Source organism: Echiichthys vipera (assembly GCF_963691815.1).
Source record: "Echiichthys vipera genome assembly, chromosome: 9".
Classification (NCBI taxonomy): domain Eukaryota; kingdom Metazoa; phylum Chordata; class Actinopteri; order Perciformes; family Trachinidae; genus Echiichthys; species Echiichthys vipera.
In genome coordinates, this window is record NC_139834.1 from 7,462,822 (window position 1) to 7,480,272 (window position 17,451).

General features: G+C 42.3%; 1 protein-coding gene across 8 annotated transcripts in view; it reads left to right on the forward strand.

Moving 5' to 3' along the window:
• Positions 1-17,249, forward strand: part of hspg2 (heparan sulfate proteoglycan 2) — a 100,613-nt gene extending 83,364 nt beyond the window's left edge. For 7 of the 8 annotated variants that reach the window (XM_083920755.1, XM_083920761.1, XM_083920760.1 and 4 more), the window contains 28 exons: positions 78-259; positions 397-592; positions 775-954; positions 1,077-1,337; positions 1,525-1,687; positions 2,832-2,929; positions 3,014-3,280; positions 3,382-3,494; positions 3,601-3,748; positions 4,017-4,133; positions 4,310-4,327; positions 6,130-6,214; positions 6,298-6,442; positions 6,520-6,622; positions 6,721-6,830; positions 6,925-7,033; positions 7,401-7,499; positions 7,783-8,004; positions 8,124-8,368; positions 8,458-8,629; positions 9,319-9,441; positions 9,822-9,878; positions 11,781-11,856; positions 11,944-12,022; positions 12,831-12,901; positions 13,009-13,092; positions 14,287-14,390; positions 14,659-17,249. In XM_083920755.1, coding sequence (XP_083776881.1) covers positions 78-259; positions 397-592; positions 775-954; positions 1,077-1,337; positions 1,525-1,687; positions 2,832-2,929; positions 3,014-3,280; positions 3,382-3,494; positions 3,601-3,748; positions 4,017-4,133; positions 4,310-4,327; positions 6,130-6,214; positions 6,298-6,442; positions 6,520-6,622; positions 6,721-6,830; positions 6,925-7,033; positions 7,401-7,499; positions 7,783-8,004; positions 8,124-8,368; positions 8,458-8,629; positions 9,319-9,441; positions 9,822-9,878; positions 11,781-11,856; positions 11,944-12,022; positions 12,831-12,901; positions 13,009-13,092; positions 14,287-14,390; positions 14,659-14,831 — 3,800 coding nt within the window. In that variant the 3' untranslated portion in view covers positions 14,832-17,249. The remainder of the gene's footprint in view (positions 1-77; positions 260-396; positions 593-774; positions 955-1,076; positions 1,338-1,524; positions 1,688-2,831; positions 2,930-3,013; positions 3,281-3,381; positions 3,495-3,600; positions 3,749-4,016; positions 4,134-4,309; positions 4,328-6,129; positions 6,215-6,297; positions 6,443-6,519; positions 6,623-6,720; positions 6,831-6,924; positions 7,034-7,400; positions 7,500-7,782; positions 8,005-8,123; positions 8,369-8,457; positions 8,630-9,318; positions 9,442-9,821; positions 9,879-11,780; positions 11,857-11,943; positions 12,023-12,830; positions 12,902-13,008; positions 13,093-14,286; positions 14,391-14,658) is intronic. The other variant, XM_083920756.1, reaches the window with a different exon arrangement.
• The last annotated feature ends 202 nt before the right edge of the window (positions 17,250-17,451 follow it).

Here is a 17,451-nt window from a genome sequence, read left to right on the forward strand (position 1 = left end):
TAAGTGAAGGATTCCCTCTAGTGGCTCATCAGACACACTCAATTATAATACCAGTATTTTTGTGTTTGCATCTTCAGAGTCTCCTGTGGCCACTGTCACCCCTGTTGGACCTGTGCGTGTCAGGGTGGGTGAACCCATCAACCTGGAATGCCAGGCGTCAGGAGAGCCCCGCCCCTCAGTCTCATGGCACAGGCTGGACAGCAACCGCAAGACCATGCTGAGCAGCCCTGTGCCCATGGAGTCCAATGCAGTCATGCAGGTAATGATGCATCTGATAACACCGTTAACATCTGTCGAACAGTTGTACAGCTCTGACTGAGCTTCCAAGTCAATAATTGAAGTCTGAAATTGTGTATATTTGTGTAGTGTGATATATACATTTTTACATTTGTGCAGATACTGGTAGCACGTCGCGAAGACAGTGGCACGTACGTGTGCACAGCACGCAACAACGAGGGCACCACTGAGACCAAGGTTGAGGTGATAGTGGAGGGAGGCTCCCAAGTGCCCACAGTGCCCAGGGCCTCTGTTCCCGAGCCGCTGATGATTGTGGTGGAGGGTCAGACTGCGACACTGCGCTGTGAGGCCCACGGTAATGACGGCAGATCATCTTATCTATAAAGCTCAAATTCACTTGAAGCTTCCTCTTTATTTACGTCTGGACTTTCTTCACTTTTGATGTTGGATCACAGTACCAAACACCTGTACCAGCTTTTTTTTAAAGTTAAATATTCGCTGAGCATAGAACTTTTTTTCTCCAATTTGTTTTTCCAGGTTTCCCATCCCCGACAATCACCTGGTCCAAGCTGCGGTCTCCGCTGCCTTGGAGACACAAGGTGGTGAACAACAGCCTGGTGCTGCCCACAGTGGGCCGCCAAGACTCTGGAGAATACATCTGCACTGCAACCAACAATATGGGCACCACTGAAGTCACCATCATGCTCGATGTGGAGAGTGAGTGTTCATTTGAATGTATTCATTTTGTTTTACTCCTGTGACGAACATGTTCTTTTTGCAATGAAAGCCTCATGAGTAACCATAGAAACTGAGTTTAGCTTCTTTTCTCCTATCTCTAGCCCCTCCTTATGCCACCTCTGTGCCTGATGATGTGGCAGTGCGGGTCGGGGAGGTTATCAGGTTGCAGTGCCTGGCCCATGGCACTCCTCCTCTGACCTACACTTGGACCAAGTTGGATGGAAACCTGCCCCCGAGGGCCCAAATCAGTGGAGGGGATCTTCAGATCAACCTGGCTACCGCTGAGGATGCTGGGAGCTACAAGTGCGTGGCCAGCAACAAAGTGGCCAACAGTGAAGTGATTGCTAAAGTCACAGTCAGATGTAAGTTTGCTGATAGTGTAGTGATTTGACAGATTTTGACATGTTACAGATAATTAGTAGCTCAGCAAAGGACCTTCAAGATTTTTATGCACCAAATGTGAAAAAATACTTCTTCTCTCCTGCAGCAAAGGCTGATCTCAACTTTGTGTCAAGACCTAAATCATTTATCTATCCCTCCCCTCTGTAGCCCCCTTGGCAGTGCGTGTGTCACCCCAGGTGGAAGTAAAGGCCCAGGGCAGTGCTGTGGAGTTCACCTGTTCGGCAGCAGGAGGTATAGAAACCAAAATTGAGTGGCTGAAGGAAGGAGGAGCCCTGCCACCGAACCACCACGTCAAGGATGGGGTGCTCAGGTGACCCACACACTCGCAGCACTGGATGTATCAATATGATCAATTAATTTTTATTTACAGTGCCAAATCATAACAAAAGTTATCTCAAGACACTTTCCATATAGAGTGGGTCTATGATTTATTTATGTATTTTTACCCATTGACAATCAATTTCAAAAGTTAGTACAATATGTACTTTAAGTCTGTGGATCTAAGAACTAAGCCTGTTAGTTTCTTCTGAAGATATAAAACTTCTAAAACAACAAAAAAACCTGTAGAATTTAGCAAATTTAATTCAAACAGGTATAAATTATGCCTTCGTTGGTGACTAATTTTAGCTAGAGCTATGATTGTCTGCACAAACTTCACCCTATCTGATCCGTCAGGTCCAGACTGAGCTGTATTGGTCACAATCCCTCGGGCTAGAATTGGGTCCAGGTCACGCAAATTTCCTTTTGTTTTCTTTTTGTTTCTTGTTGGGGTTTTTCTTTCAGTTGCACAGGAACACTGTACTATAATTAATAACTGTTATGCATCATTTGAATATCAATATTTGACTGCTGCTGTTTGAAAATCATGTCACTGACAGCAGCTGCCGAGAACAGTCCCAAGACTCTTGCCTCTCATTCACGAGGAGAATCGCCATACGGACTGTTTAATATTTAATAAGTTGACAATAAATTTGTCCATGTTAAAAAAAAAAAAAAGTTACAGTGGAATTTTAGGTTCGGGCCCAAAACTGCTGCGGTGGTTCGGGTGTGGGTCAGGCTTGGACAGGCATGTGGGTTCATGTCGGGTCAGGTCTGATTTTTTTTTTGGTCTCTTATTTCCACCCACACATTTGGTGCTCTAGCAAGTATTTAAAGCGGCAGGAACAATTTCCAGTATGTGGGATTGAATCAAAATAAACCACTGCTCATGTTCATCTCAATAAAGAAACATGTGCAACAGAGTGGCTATATCAGGTCTTGGTTACACAGATTTTTATAGTCGGATGAATTTATCGTCACAGGTCTTTTGATTGGAATTGTTGAGGATAAGAAATCCTTTTATGGTCTAAGGGTTTCAAATCCACTGATGGGGTCACTTATACTTTGTGTAATATGTAAAGTGAAAACCTAACCAAATGGCTTGTTTTCATGCGTAATTCAATGTTTCTCTGTAGGATTGAGAACCTTGAGCAGAGCAACGAAGGAGTTTATATCTGCAGAGCCAGCAGTGTGTACGGTCAGGCCCAGGATACTGCCAGGTTGACCATCCAAGGTCTGTCACATTCACTGCATATATGCTAGTATATACCCTGCTTCATCAAAGACAAATATAACGTGTATATTTAATTTCCCACAGCCTTGCCAAAGGTGATGATCAACGTGCGTACGTCGGTCCAGACCGTCATGATCGGGAACTCTGTGGAGTTTGAGTGCCAGGCTGTTGGCGACCCAGAGCCCACGGTTCAGTGGAGTAAAGTCAGTGGATCTCTTCCTGCTCATATCATGGTGAAGGGCGGCATGCTTAGGATCGAGCGGGTGACGGAGGCTGATGCCGGGCAGTACCGCTGTACAGCCACCAACGAAGTAGGCTCGGTACAGTCCCAGGTGGTGCTTAACGTCCAGTGTAAGTGATTTTTATTACATTACACACACACACACACACACACACACAGACTTGCCTGCACTTGTACGCCACTAATTCAAACCCTTTTCCTGTTTGCACAGCCCTTCCTCAAATTGCTGCGCTGCCTGAAACTAAGGAGGTGACAATTGGGTCTGATGCGGTCTTGCCCTGCGTGGCTTCAGGATACCCTGTACCTGTGATCAAATGGTCCAAGGTAACCAAGATATTTCTGTAAATTCAGTGAACTTACATTTTATAGATGGAGTGTTTAGGAACTCTTTGATGTCAATAGTCTTAATACTTGCCAACCATCTGTCTAGGTGGAAGGAGAGCTTCCTCCTAAGTGTTTCCAGGAAGTCAATGTGCTTACAGTTCCTCGTGTCTCCCATGAGGATTCTGGGACATACGTCTGCACCGCCTCTAACAAACAGGGAAAAGTGGAAGCCTTTACTACACTTCAAGTTCACGGTTAGTCTGTGGAGCAGAGAGTACCATAGGAAGGAAAGTTAAAGGCCCCATATTGTAGAAAGTGACACTTCCATTATTATAAAGCAGGTCGAAGCAATGAGAGACACTTCTTAAATGTAATACTGTAATGTATTTTTTGAACATTAGAGCATGTAAACATATTAAGTAGAAACCCAAAATACAAGCATGACCCTGAAAATGTGAAATGAATGAAAATAAGTTTGAACTGCTCTGTTTTCTAACCATGGAATTATGCTTTTGATTTCAGAGAGAGTCATGCCATACTTTGCCCAGGAACCCTTGTCCTACGTCACCCTGCCCACCATCAAAAATGCCTACAAGGCTTTCAGCATTAAGATCAACTTTAGACCAGATAATGTTGATGGTAAGGAATTACATCCTCAAAACGTGCTCGCCAGTCAAATTGTATAATTTATTCTCCACATTTTTCTTGTTGAATCTTTGTTGTCTTTGTTATATTTCCTCATGTATAATTTCACGGCGTCTTCTGTCCCTCCCCTCTCTCCCTCACCTCTTCCTCTCACCCACGTGGTGGGGAAGGTCTCATATTGTACGCTGGTGAGTCTCAGTGCTTGAGAACCACAGGAGCTCCAGACTGATGTTGGCATTACTGCTTTTTTGGCTCCATCAACCTGTCATATAATGCATCCAGCTCAGAGCTGTTTAGGGGCTGTGAAAAGAGATGCAAGATGGTGCATGGCCTTTGTTTTCATACAGGCTTTTTTTAGTCATGATCACAAAAGCACATCAGCTTGGTTACAAATCTACTTTTACACCCCCAGTTTACTTCATCAGCTTCTACCTACTCAGCAGCACTGCTGCTTAAAATCATAGTCGTCATAGTGTATGCTACAGCTGTTCAACGCACTGCTACACACATGTTTCTGTAGGTGTCCTTTCATTTAAACATCACTCCTGTTTTAAAAATAGTGAGAGCCACAGTAAATCAAATCGTCTTTGCAAAAAAATATTTTTTTGGCTGTTATTCTGTATATTGACTGGTAACCTATGTTTTGCTGTTTGAGCACACCCCACGCATCGGGTAACAAACCGCAACAAACAAGCTACAAATTTATTGCAAAGGCCTTTTGAAACACTTGAGTTCTTAAAGGAAAACTTTATTTTTCATCCTGTTTTCCCATATTGTTGTGTCTAAGTGACTAATGGGGACAGTTTTTGAAATTGGTCCCGTACTGAATGAGAGCCCTTCAGCCGTCAATGAACATCCAGTAAAAGTGCTTGTTTTTGTCACTGACATGCTCAAATCTGTTATTATAAGTGTCTGACAACATTATTGAAAGGACAGAGGAGAAAAAGAAAAGATGATCTTTACCATTCGCTTGATCCTGTCTCACTCTGATATCTGAATATCCGGCAGCAACAGGTCTCACTCCTCACTACATTCTTCCTCTTCATCTGTATACTCAAATAAATACAATCAGCCATCACATTCATATTTAGTATGACATAGAGAATGACATTGAAATTCTTTTAGGTACCCCTAAGCTACACTTTTCTGAACTCCACACTGCTGTCTTCTGGCAACACCTCACAAGATTTCAGAGACTTTTAAGATTTCTCCAACCTTCCATAATATTGTCAGACACTAATAATCACAGTATGAGCCTGTCAGTGGCAAAAACAAGAACTTTTAGTGGACGTAAATTGACAGTGTGCAATTGCCCAGTTAAATTACATTGCAGCCCGCTTGTGGCTGCTGGTTACAGCGCTTTCACTTAAAACTGGATCAATATAAAAAAATACTTGTTGCCATTATTCACTCATACACATACATGCAAAAATGGCCCAGGTTGAAAAATACCAAAATTCTACAGTATATTATGTGTAAATGTCCACATTTATCTTTAAGAGGGCATGTTCCCACTTCCCCTGTGAGCCTCTGTGGCCCATATAAAGCATGTATTCCTGGCATGTGGAGACAGAAAAAGACGGATTGTCTGTGTGCTGCGACTGGTTGCACTTGGCAGCCCAGTGATGCCAGATAGAATGGCAGGCCATATAACTTGTCTTTGGTTGGCTTTAAACTTGCCTCACTATAGCATGCTGCTTTACCATCCAGCTTTGAAAGGCTTTACCTTATGTATGAATGATTCCATTGCAAACAATGTCCATCCTAACAAGTCACTTGACTGAAAAATCTGAAATGTTAAAGTGGCGTTATCTCGAGATAAAGCTGAGGAATGTAAGTTGTTCCACCATTGACTCTGGAATTGGAATATTCCACTTGTTTGATTAAAAACTCCAACATTGATTGACTTATTAAGATGGATATTAATGTAGGGTTTGCATTTAGGATTATGTGTGCACTAGTTCTCACTCATGGTGTATTTGTGGTGTAGGTATGATCCTCTACAATGGCCAGAGAAGAACCACAGGAGCAGACTTTGTCTCTCTGGGACTCGTGGGTGGCCGCTTAGAGTTCAGGTCTGTTTGTACTGATCTTAAAGGTTCTCCTAATGGACTGAAACACAGCATGATGACTATAATGATTATGATCGTTGTCTCAGGTTTGACGTGGGCTCCGGCATGGCCACGATACGCGACCCTAACCCCGTCAAACTGGGAGAGTTTCACACCGTTGAGCTGTATCGCAACCACACTTTGGGCTATATCATTGTAGACGGAGGAGAGCCCATCAACGGCAGCTCACAGGTAAGGCTGTCAACTCCTACTGTCACACATTTGATTGTTGATGTCAGTTCCACAAATGCACATTTTTGTGTCCTCAGGGCAAGTTCCAGGGCCTGGATCTGAACGAGGAGCTGCATGTGGGCGGTTACCCCAACTACACAGTCCTCACCAAAACTGCTGGAATAAAGACCGGTTTTGTTGGTAAGACATCACTCTGTGTACACCATGACAGGAAGCAGAGTATGGAGAAAAAGCTCTGCTGGCTTGACTTGCCCTCACTTAATACTGCTACTGTGCAGGCTGTATCCGTCAGCTGGTCATCCAAGGAGAGGAGGTCATCTTCAAAGACCTGGACCGCAGCTCTACTGGTGTCACAAATTGCCCTACCTGCAAAGACCACCCATGCCAGGTCAGTGACATCCATCCACTTGATGCATTTGTAGTATTTGATCTGTGTTTTTATCCCACATCATCCAGATAATTTCTTCCGTGTCGTTATTCAGAATGGAGGGAGGTGTGAGGACTCAGAGGCCAGCTTGTATAAGTGTGGCTGCCCCAGAGGATTCACAGGCAGCAACTGCCAGCACCACTCATCCCTGCACTGCCACTCAGGTACCTGTCTTTCTCCACCTGACCACACAGATAAATCAAAGTATATAACGACATATACAGATATTTAGTCTAGTTTTTCTTTCGTTTTGCTTCGCTGTTGTATTTATTTTGTGCTATTTTTCTGTTTTTCATGAATTTAACTTAATATATAAAGATAGAAAAATGTGCAATGGATTTGCAAGAGAGGTAAACAATTGTTTGAAAGATGATAAAAATAAATTGCAATACAGATTTAAAAAAAAAAAATGAATCAAAGTACCTAGATGTTGCTACCAGCTTTATCTGTATGCACAATTTACAGTGCAATATTATACTAGAAATAATAAAAAATGATTTCAAAAAAAGTGTTTTATGTCTCTTCCCACAGAGGCCTGCGGACCAGATGCCACTTGCATCAACCGCCAAAATGGCCTGGGCTATGACTGCCGCTGCCATCTTGGCAAGTTTGGAAACAAATGCATGGATGGTAAGACAGGAAGCTTCTCTTATCTCCTGCAAAATATATCCAAAATATTTTTAGGAAGATATACAGCACATCAAATTATATTTGTATAGCACTTTCCACAGACAAAAGTCACAGAGGGCAATACAAGGAGATAAAACAAGATCAGGGAAGCAAAACAATACATCATGAAACAAACACAATAGAGGAAAGAGGCCCAGAACATTACATGATCGTGGGGGCAACCCTTTTCAGCCCTGAACAATAATGGTGAGAATGCCTTTGCCTCCTTGTTCACATTCACTAGGGGAATTGGTGACCACTCCACTGTTTAATGGTGAGGAGTCGTACATAGCCTATCCTCCCCTGACCAACGTCCACGATGACCTGCGTGTTGAGCTGGAATTCAAGCCCCTGGAGAGAGACGGCCTGATGTTCTTCTGTGGAGGGAAGAAAATGAAGGTGGAGGACTTTGTAGCCATCTCCATGGTGGAGGGACATGTAGAGTTCAGATATGAACTGGGCACAGGTAACACAAATCTGTTGTAGTTTTATGAAGGTATTAATGTTCTTAGTGCACGAGACTCCACCCCAAGAGACAGAATGGGTAAAGAAAGTAAAGACAGTAAGATCTCTCTTGATTTTCAGGCCAGGCAATCCTCCTCAGTTCAGAGCCGGTCTCTCTGGGCCAGTGGCACAGAGTTGTGGCCGAGAGAAACAAGAAGGCGGGCTATCTGAAAGTCGACCAAGGGCCCGTGGAGAGAAAGACGTCTCCAGGAAAAGCCCAGGGCCTCAATATTCACACCGCCATGTACCTGGGAGGAGTCCCCAACATGGATATCCTGCCTAAGCCCGCCAATGTCAGCGAACTGTTTGAGGGATGTATAGGAGAGGTGAGTTCTTTCTGTTCTAAAAAAAGGAAATATAACTTAATTCATACTTTTCTGTATGTGGTAGCGAATATTTGTCTTCATTCTCTTAGGTTTCCATCAACAACAAGAAGGTGGATCTGTCCTACAGCTTCACAGAAAGCAGATCTATCCGCAAGTGTGTGGACAACAGCCCCTGCGACCGCCGCCCCTGCCTGAATGGTGGTCACTGTATGTCCAGTGTTGAATATGAGTACCAATGCCTCTGTAAGGATGGATTTGAAGGTTAGTGCTCATGCTCAACATTAACTTAACACTCGAAAAGACATGTGTCAAATCTACCAGGAGCTCTTGCTAACACCCGCAACTATGGACTTTTCTTAGTCAGACTCTATTGCTAGGTAACAGCCTGGGTCCTTGTTAACTTCCTGTCAGCAGGAAATAAACTGGGACATATTTAGAACTGTGAAATGGTCTGTAATATCATCTCATTATCCATCCATCCATCTTCAACCGCTTGTCCCAAAGGGGGTTGGGGGGGGGGGGGGTCGGTGGCCCACATTGGGCATGAGGCTTGGTACACCCTGGACAGGACGCCAGTCTATCACAGGGCACATAGAGACAGACAGAGACAGACAACCATTCACACCTACGGGAAATTTAGGGTCATCAACACGTGCATGTCTTTGGACTGTGGAAGGAGGAAGCCGGAGAACCTCCACACAGAAGGCCCCAGCCGGGATTCGAACCAGGAATGCTCCCGCTGTGAGGCGACAGTGCTAACCACCGCTCCACCGTGCTGCCCCATCTCATTATTATCTGCCCCACATTTCTGGTTTCCGTTAAACAGATCTGCTCCTTGCATTATGCGTGCGTTATCTCCAAGCCTCTGTGAACTCGCCCTGCCTTTGGTGTGAACTTGGCCAGTGACCTTTATTTAACCTCTGACCCAAAACTTGTGTGTGACCCTACAGGTGAGCGTTGCGAGGTGGTGAAAGACGTGTGCCAGAGCAACATTCAATGCCAGAATGGAGGCAGCTGTCTGTATGGCCAGTGTGTGTGTGCGCCCGGACACACAGGCCTGAACTGCGAGGAAAGTAAGTACTGACCAGCTGTTGTGTAAAATCATGTTGGCCAAATAGCAAAATCAAAGATAGAAATAGCAGAGCTCGCCGGTTTTGTAGTCTTAATTTCTAATTACATGATTTCAGAAACAGTCTGTTATGTTAAAAGCAGTTCTTCAAAACATGTGTCCCTCTACATACAGCACATGACCTCATACATCTGCATCCTATAGACAAAGACTAGACAATCAACCATAAATGAGCCCATATGACTCACATTCTCCACAGTATGAAGCCCCATTAACAACAGACAGCTCCCTCCCAGCACTGCACTGCATGCTGGGAGGGTTTAACCCTAAGTGATTGCGTATGTCTCACCCCTGCACTCTCATGGCTATATCCTGCACACACAGGCCAGGTCTCCAGCTTCCCCGAGGCCCTGCGGAATTTGGAAAGTAGCGAGGCAAATGGTACAGTATCTACAATATTCAGTCTGCCTGACACGACTGTGACTAACAGGGGCCCATCTGAGCTTGAGGGGCCCCCTTTTGAGCTCAACCCGAACTGTCTATTGCCTAACACATGTTCGCTCATACCAAACATGCGTCTGTACTCAACTGAGGCTCTTACCCCCATCGGAAAGTTGGGAGAGGGGAATTCTACATCTGTACTAAAAAGGTAAACAGGATGGTAGTCTGTAGTTGGGAGATCAACTGCTTTGTGCTGCCTGTTTTTGGACCCAGATGGAAAATGTGGAATTCCCCTTGTTTTTCTTTTCCCCCTATCATCATGTCAACGCCTGTAAGATGGCTACTCACAACATAAAAATCCCGTCTCTGTCTACTTCAAGAATGCCTGTCTATACAACAAGAAAATACAGAAAAATACTTGTCAGAACATTATATCTGCTCCACACATTTGCACCGTTACTAACAACTCAAAAACGTGTCTGTTGAAAGCACAGTGTGATGGCGTTTGGGTGAGATGAGATGTATTTCAGACACTTTCTGTACTTAATGTGGTATTTGTGCATGGACCCACGGGGAGTTCAGTTTGATGTCTGTGAAAGGTCAGAGATCATGCAGCGTATGAATGACAAATAAACTGCTCATGTGTTGGTGAGGACTGTGTTGAGAATGCATCATGGAGCCTGGTTTGGTCCAACTGAAGATTTGTGTTGTTTATTGGTTTTAACATTGCGGTATTTGCATATTAGGGCACATAAAGTGAGACGATGTAGCTTTTGAAGAAATAACATCAATTTAACTTTTCATTCATAAGAGGAATTATGAATGAAAAGTTAAATTCATAAGCAATAAAACACCCAATTCCTCACTTATATAGATAGATAGATAATATTTTTATTATTATACATGGGGAAATTGTCTTGATCTAGACCTATTCTATATGTAAAGTGTCTTGAGATGACTTTTATGATCTGGCACCGTAAATAAAATTGTAATGAATTTAATTGATATATATCGCAATATAGCAAGTTTTCTATGAAAAAGTGAAATGAAATAAAATAACCACAAGATAAATACTATTTACTTCTATGTGACTTAAATACTTGACAGATGAAAATTATTTCTTAATTTATCAAGAACTTTAGTGCAGTGTCATCCAAATGATAAATGAAGTCAACAAACTAATTCAGTAATATCAGCTACACAACTAATTGCTATCTAAAGTTTGCCATAATTAGCCACCACGGGTAAGTAAGTAAAGTTTATTTCTAGAGTACATTGAAACGCGGCCTCCGCTGACTTAAGTGCTGCACAAACAGCACAGGGTGTAAATGTAAATAGAAAAATAGAAAATACAAAGAGAACATAAAAAGCCAACAACAAAACAGAGTTCACAAATACCGAATTATAGATATGATAACAGATGAGGCAAGTGAATAAAAATGTGGCCTTAGCTTAGATTTATAAACAGAGATGGAAGAAGCACTTGTGATATCAAACAGCAACTGGTTCCACAGTTGTGGAGCAGCAACTGCAAAACCTCTGTCACCTCTTAGTTTTAGTCGTGATCCTGGGGCATACTAGAGAAGAGAAATGAATCTACTAGTCATAGAATACCAAATGTTATTGCTTACAAATTCAGCTTCTCATAAGAAGAATGTTGCGTTGTTTCCTTATTCAAAAGTCACGTACTGTAGTCTCGCTTTAACCACCAACAATTAAACTACTTTCAGTGAAAGAATACCTCTTTGTCCATAACTGTTGTATCTAACCAATCCTGCCTTACCAGGGTTTCTTTCATGCTTTGGCCACTGGTGGGCACCGTAACAGTGAGAATGAAAGTTCATAGGAACCCTACTATAATATATATATGATTTTAATGTGTGTTTACTGTATTCTTTCTAGATTCACCCTATCAGTATGCAGCTCATTTCCACGATGATGGATACATTGCCCTTCCAAAATCCATTTTCCCAAGAAGGTAACCATGCTTTGCTTGTCTACACTGTTATGAGGTGATGTAAAAATGCATTGCCGGTAAAAATGATGTCGTTTTTTTCTTTTTTAGTGCCCATGACTCGCCTGAAACCATCGAACTGGAGATCAACACAAGCTCTTCTGAGGGCCTGATCTTGTGGCAGGGAGTGGTGAGTCCTGGTTCCGTCTTGGTGACTTATTTAAAGGACAACGCCGTCCAAATCATAAACCTGATACTCACATCCTTCCTTTCCACCTTTCCAAGCCCCACCCTAACTTTGCTACTGCACTTCAGCACACTTAATAATCACCATGACCTCATCTGAAAAGAAGTGATGCTCATTAATGTTCTCAAAGCATTCAGTGATTACTTTGTTTAACTTCCCTGTCAACAGTAATACATCACTTACACAATACTGCATTTTCCTTTCAGCCCAGTGATCACTGTCTAATTCATACTCGTACCACAGAGGCTGTGACATTGTTGGGCATGTTGGCTGCGAGCCCGGCTCTACCTCACACCACTAAATAAATGCATGTTGCTTCTCTAACTCACCATCCATTTTCCTCAGGAGACCAATGGCGCACGCAATTTGCGAAAGGTGCATGCTAGTAAAAAGGTATCCACTCAAACACAAGACACTCCCTATTTATTTTGCATGTTTCATAGAACATACATTCAAATATGTATAGTAGAACAATTATAAGATCATTACATCATTTTGAAGTGAAAGTCTTTGTTTTGCACACTGTGTACGATGGCTTCTTTTGTCACTTATTTTGCATGGAAGGTTTTATGTCACACTTACACTTACACACAAATACTGTTGGGAGCAATCTGTCTGCATCGCCTCATGTTTGCTATTATAGTAGTTGGTGCAGAAAATGACTGCAGGGCAGCTGTTCAGTGGTTCACAGTATTCAATCTCACAGCGTCCTCTTCCTCTACTGACTCCATTTATTTACAATTATTTCCAGGAACTTGGAGAACACGGCAAAGGCAAAGACTTCATTAGCCTCGGCCTGCAGAATGGACACCTTGTTTTCAGGTGACTCAGCCCTGTCACCCTGTAGTTCCGGTGACAGCTAGATGAGTTGTATTATTTTCAGCTCATATTCATGTTGTAGTAATGCTGATGATTTGTATGATATCCAGTTACCAGTTGGGCAGCGGAGAGGCAGAGATCTTGTCCCGGAGGTCTATCAATGATGGGAAATGGCATAAGGTCACAGCAGTCAGGTGTGTTTTCATATAATATACACTGTATATACATGCAGCTTTTGGTGTTTCAAATTAAATTAGTTCTCTTTTCATCAAAGTTCTTGCACAAAGTTGTAATAATAGATTTACGATTGAACAGTATGTATTTACACTATGTGCCCAGATTAGGTTAATAAACTATCAGGTAAAATTCCAGACATTAATGAAGGTCTACCATATGTTTTAAAAAGCTTAAAGGTTGAATATGTAGAATCTTTATAAAAAGCTATATAGTTTTTTTAATAATACACCCACGGGGCGTTTTGAGGGGTACAGAATGAAAGTAAAGGAAAAAAATATATTTAGTCAGAATTAGTATTTTTTTTTTAAATGTCGACGGGTTTGAGAATGACTTTCTGTCACATGTGTTTCCATTGTAGCAGCCAATAGCGGCCCGCATTGCAGGGTTGCCAGGGTTGTCTGTTTTTCGGCGCAGCTACTATCGGCTGGCACTGGGTAAAATGTATTTGTCCCAGCAGCTGAGTGACCGGATACGGGCAAAAAGGAGTTTAACGGCATTAAAACGCACACTGAAATGGTTTCTCATTAATTTGTTAGCTATCTTTATGTTTACCTAGCGCTAACGGCTAACGTAACTTTAGACGGAATTTGCTGTTCCCCTGTATGATTCATCACTTGACATGGCGCAGGCTGATCGCTTGACACACTCTGCAACGAACCCGGCAACCCGACTGCTGGAATTATGTTTTTGTTGTTGCAACTATGATCTTGAGACACTACATGGAGGTGTTCTGCTCATTCTCCATATTCAACCTTTCATTGAGACATCTGTATTATGCTGCAAAAAAAATTTAAACTACAGCAACTGAAGCAGACATCATTTTCACAGGAACCCAGGCGAGTTTGTTCAGACTGATGTACCCGACAATAGTGAAAATAATGAAAACCAATGACTCATACATCAACACATCCAAACATTTAAACATAACATGCTTTGGAAATGTTCACCCATAATGCAATGGTTCTTTTTATATGTATAACCTGTGTTCCCTCGTCATGTAATGACCCCACTGATGTTTAGTTTTTAATCTGTATTGTTGTTGTGTTTTGTTTTTTTCAATGACACTAGCTGTCATGGATACATCAGCCGATCAGTCTGTGCATGTTCAGTGAGTGTATTGAGTTTCCCCCTCATGTTTCTCTCTCCTGCAGAACTGGAAAAGACGGATACATCCAGATTGATGGAGGAGCCGCGCTACATGGCCAGTCTAAAGGCAGAAGCCTCATGGTCAACACCAAAGGCAGTATATACCTTGGTGAGTGGTCTGAAAATATGGAGGCATGAAACTGACAGTGTTGTGAAAGGTTACTGTGCAAGATGCATTCACAAAACTTTTGAGGGCTCCATATGAAAGAGTTCTTCACTGCAAAAACGAAAAACTTTACTTTATTTACTTGAATTTCTGTAGTTCACTGCTATAACAGAGATTAAAGCTTCTCAGAACTGCTTTGTGGGTCCAAATGTCCATCTTGTGTCCTTTCTCACTGGTTTCTTACTACTGTATGTGTGTTGTCATGTGACAGGCGGAGCCCCGAACATGGCTGCTATGACGGGAGGGAAGTTTTTGTCTGGAATGACGGGCTGCGTGAGGAACCTGGCACTGATGAACGCCCGACCGGGACAGCAGCCAGCCCAGGCCATCGACCTGCAAACCCACGCAGGCCACGGCATCAACGTGCAGCCATGCTCTTCATAGATCGCAGCGCACACACGCACACATACACCAACACACACATACACAAACAGAGACTATGGAGTGATGTCATACACACAGCAGACTCACACAGAGAGACTTGGTGCTTTGCTGCTACCAAAAAAAAAAAGAAAATGACACAACAGGATATGTTTCTCTATGTGCAGTAAAAACCAAAAAAGAGAGAAAAAAATGATATTAACAAGTCTTCTCTTCCTCAGTGTTGTATTCTCAATGAAGGACTATTAACACAGGAGTACCCATACAGTTTACATACTTCCAGCAGTAGTTTTAGCCATGAGAAGAGTAAGAGTAAAACATATTAGGCCTTCTACGATGGGTCAGATCCTATGGAGTTGGAGATGTTTTTACAGCACTGAATTTTTATTTATATACATATGAATATATATATATTATATTTGTGGGGGGAAAACATGCAAACTAACCATAACTGCTCTTTAACTTTCCTAGAGTTTATTCTGGGTTCTAAAACTGTGTGTCCAGGGCTTTTATAGGCCTAACTGTATTGATACTTGAAGATGTTTAGGCCTTCTTTCTTCACTTCTGTAGAGGAACCCCTTTTTTTTGCGCGAGCATGCTTACAGTCTTTTGCAAATAGTTGTGAGAGGAGCGCCCACGGTCACGGTCACACGCAGCTTCAGTACACAACTCAGGTCGTGAAAATACAAAAAATCAGAAATGTTACATGTACCGCCGCTTTAACTCGGCTGATTTTTTGTTGTTGTTGATTGCTTCGGAAGTCATCCACAGCGTTGTTGTGTCTTTCGTGTCTGCATTTGTTCTTTTTTATGAAAAAGGCAGAAATCTTGGTGCTAACGTCAGACATGAAGATACAGCACATAGTCCCATGCTTGTCTGTCTGTCACTCTGGAGAGGTGGATTTTTTTTTTAGGTAATTTGGTTACTTAGATGAAGAAAACAGTATTCACTAGTGTCACCTTTTGATATGCATGGCATTTGAGGTTGATTTTATAAGAATACGGCATGACTTGTTGCCTTCACAGCCTTATTTGTTTGAGTAGATCTCATAAAAACGCTTTTAAAGAGCTAAGAAGGGTTTCATTTTTTATGTGTGGTTGTGGAAGACATTGTTTTATGTGTAAAACTATCTGCCAGACAGGTAGATATCGCTAGAGAATGAGTGTATGCTGGTAAATGCATTTGGTCATGTGTCTCAGCCCCTTCCATTTCTCACAGGTCACTCTACTTTAAGCCCAGGTATGAGGTCAGGTGTGTGTGTGCCTGTGTCATTATCCATATCCTCAGGAGGGTCAACTCAGAACTGCCTCAAGATGTGACTTCATTTTCAGGTTTGGTAGCTTTAGAGACAATTCAGTAAGCTATAAAACTCTGAAGGCTCTGTGGGTTTCTCTGCAGGAGATTCATGTGCAGCAGTAGGACACAGTTGGGATAGTGTTTGGTCACGTGGGGATGAAGCCTCCTGCAGGTGCTGTGACCAGTAGTGTAGCTCTGATAAAGCATGCTCGCCCACCTTTAGTCTACCACACCACAAAACCACAACGGCACGATCACTTCGGGGGTTCGCAAACCCTTTTTTTTTTCATTTTTGTAAGCTTAAACGATTTGTATTAATAGCCTTGAAAAAGAACACTATCCTTTCACTTAGAGTTGCTTCTTTTTTATTTATTTTATGTTTTTCTTCTCTTTTTCATCGATTTTGTTTCAAGGCTTGATTCTGCTGTTTTGGAGCATTCACAACTTGCTCTTTTCTTTCCTCTGGTTATTGTGTATTGCCTCCCACATCCCCTTGTTTTTACCCCTCATGTTTGAGTTTGAATACAGCCCCTCCCGGGAAGTTCTTCACAAATCACAATGACGCTCCATGAAAGGTTAATAACCTGCAACTGCCTGGTCAAATGGTTGGAAACTGGTCTTATTATTCACTCCCAAAAAAAAAAGTCTTAGGCTCCAAATGCAACGAATGCATTCTCATCTACACGGAAAGTTGCCATCGTGTTTGTTCGGAAATGAACGTGTGGATTTGAGAAGAGCCACTGCTGTGGTCCAGTTCTAGCACACTAAAGCAGAGAATGATGATGAATGTGCCCCTTGTTGGGTGCCTTTTGTGTATCTGCTCTTAAACTGGATTTTCACATACATACACTGTACACTCTCGAGAAACTTCCACTGCTTTTTGGTTGTTTATAGGCTATGGCAAAAATATGAACAGTGCACTTTTAGTTATAATGGAAATTTTTATTTTGAAAAGTGTTTCACTTCTGAATGATAGAAAAAGGCAGATTTACTCGCTTAAATGAATGAAATTGTACCAGATGAAATATTGTCCGTGTCAGGACGACCTGACTGCTCCATTTCCAATGTTGAAAAGACGCTCCCCTCGCCCTTGGTGTTTCTTAATTAAAAACAAAATTCATGTGCTATTTGTAATCCCGTGAGTTTTCTTTACTCGCCCTCTGTATTGCTGTGTTCTGCTTTATGCTGGGTGGCTTCTTTTCGATGCTTTAATCACTTATTGTTCCCAAATCTTCTATTGTACAGGTAAGTGTAAAGGTTAGCCGGTCTCTGAGGAGAGACCGGTTACAATAACAAACCACTTTTAGAGGTTACACCCAAATCAGGT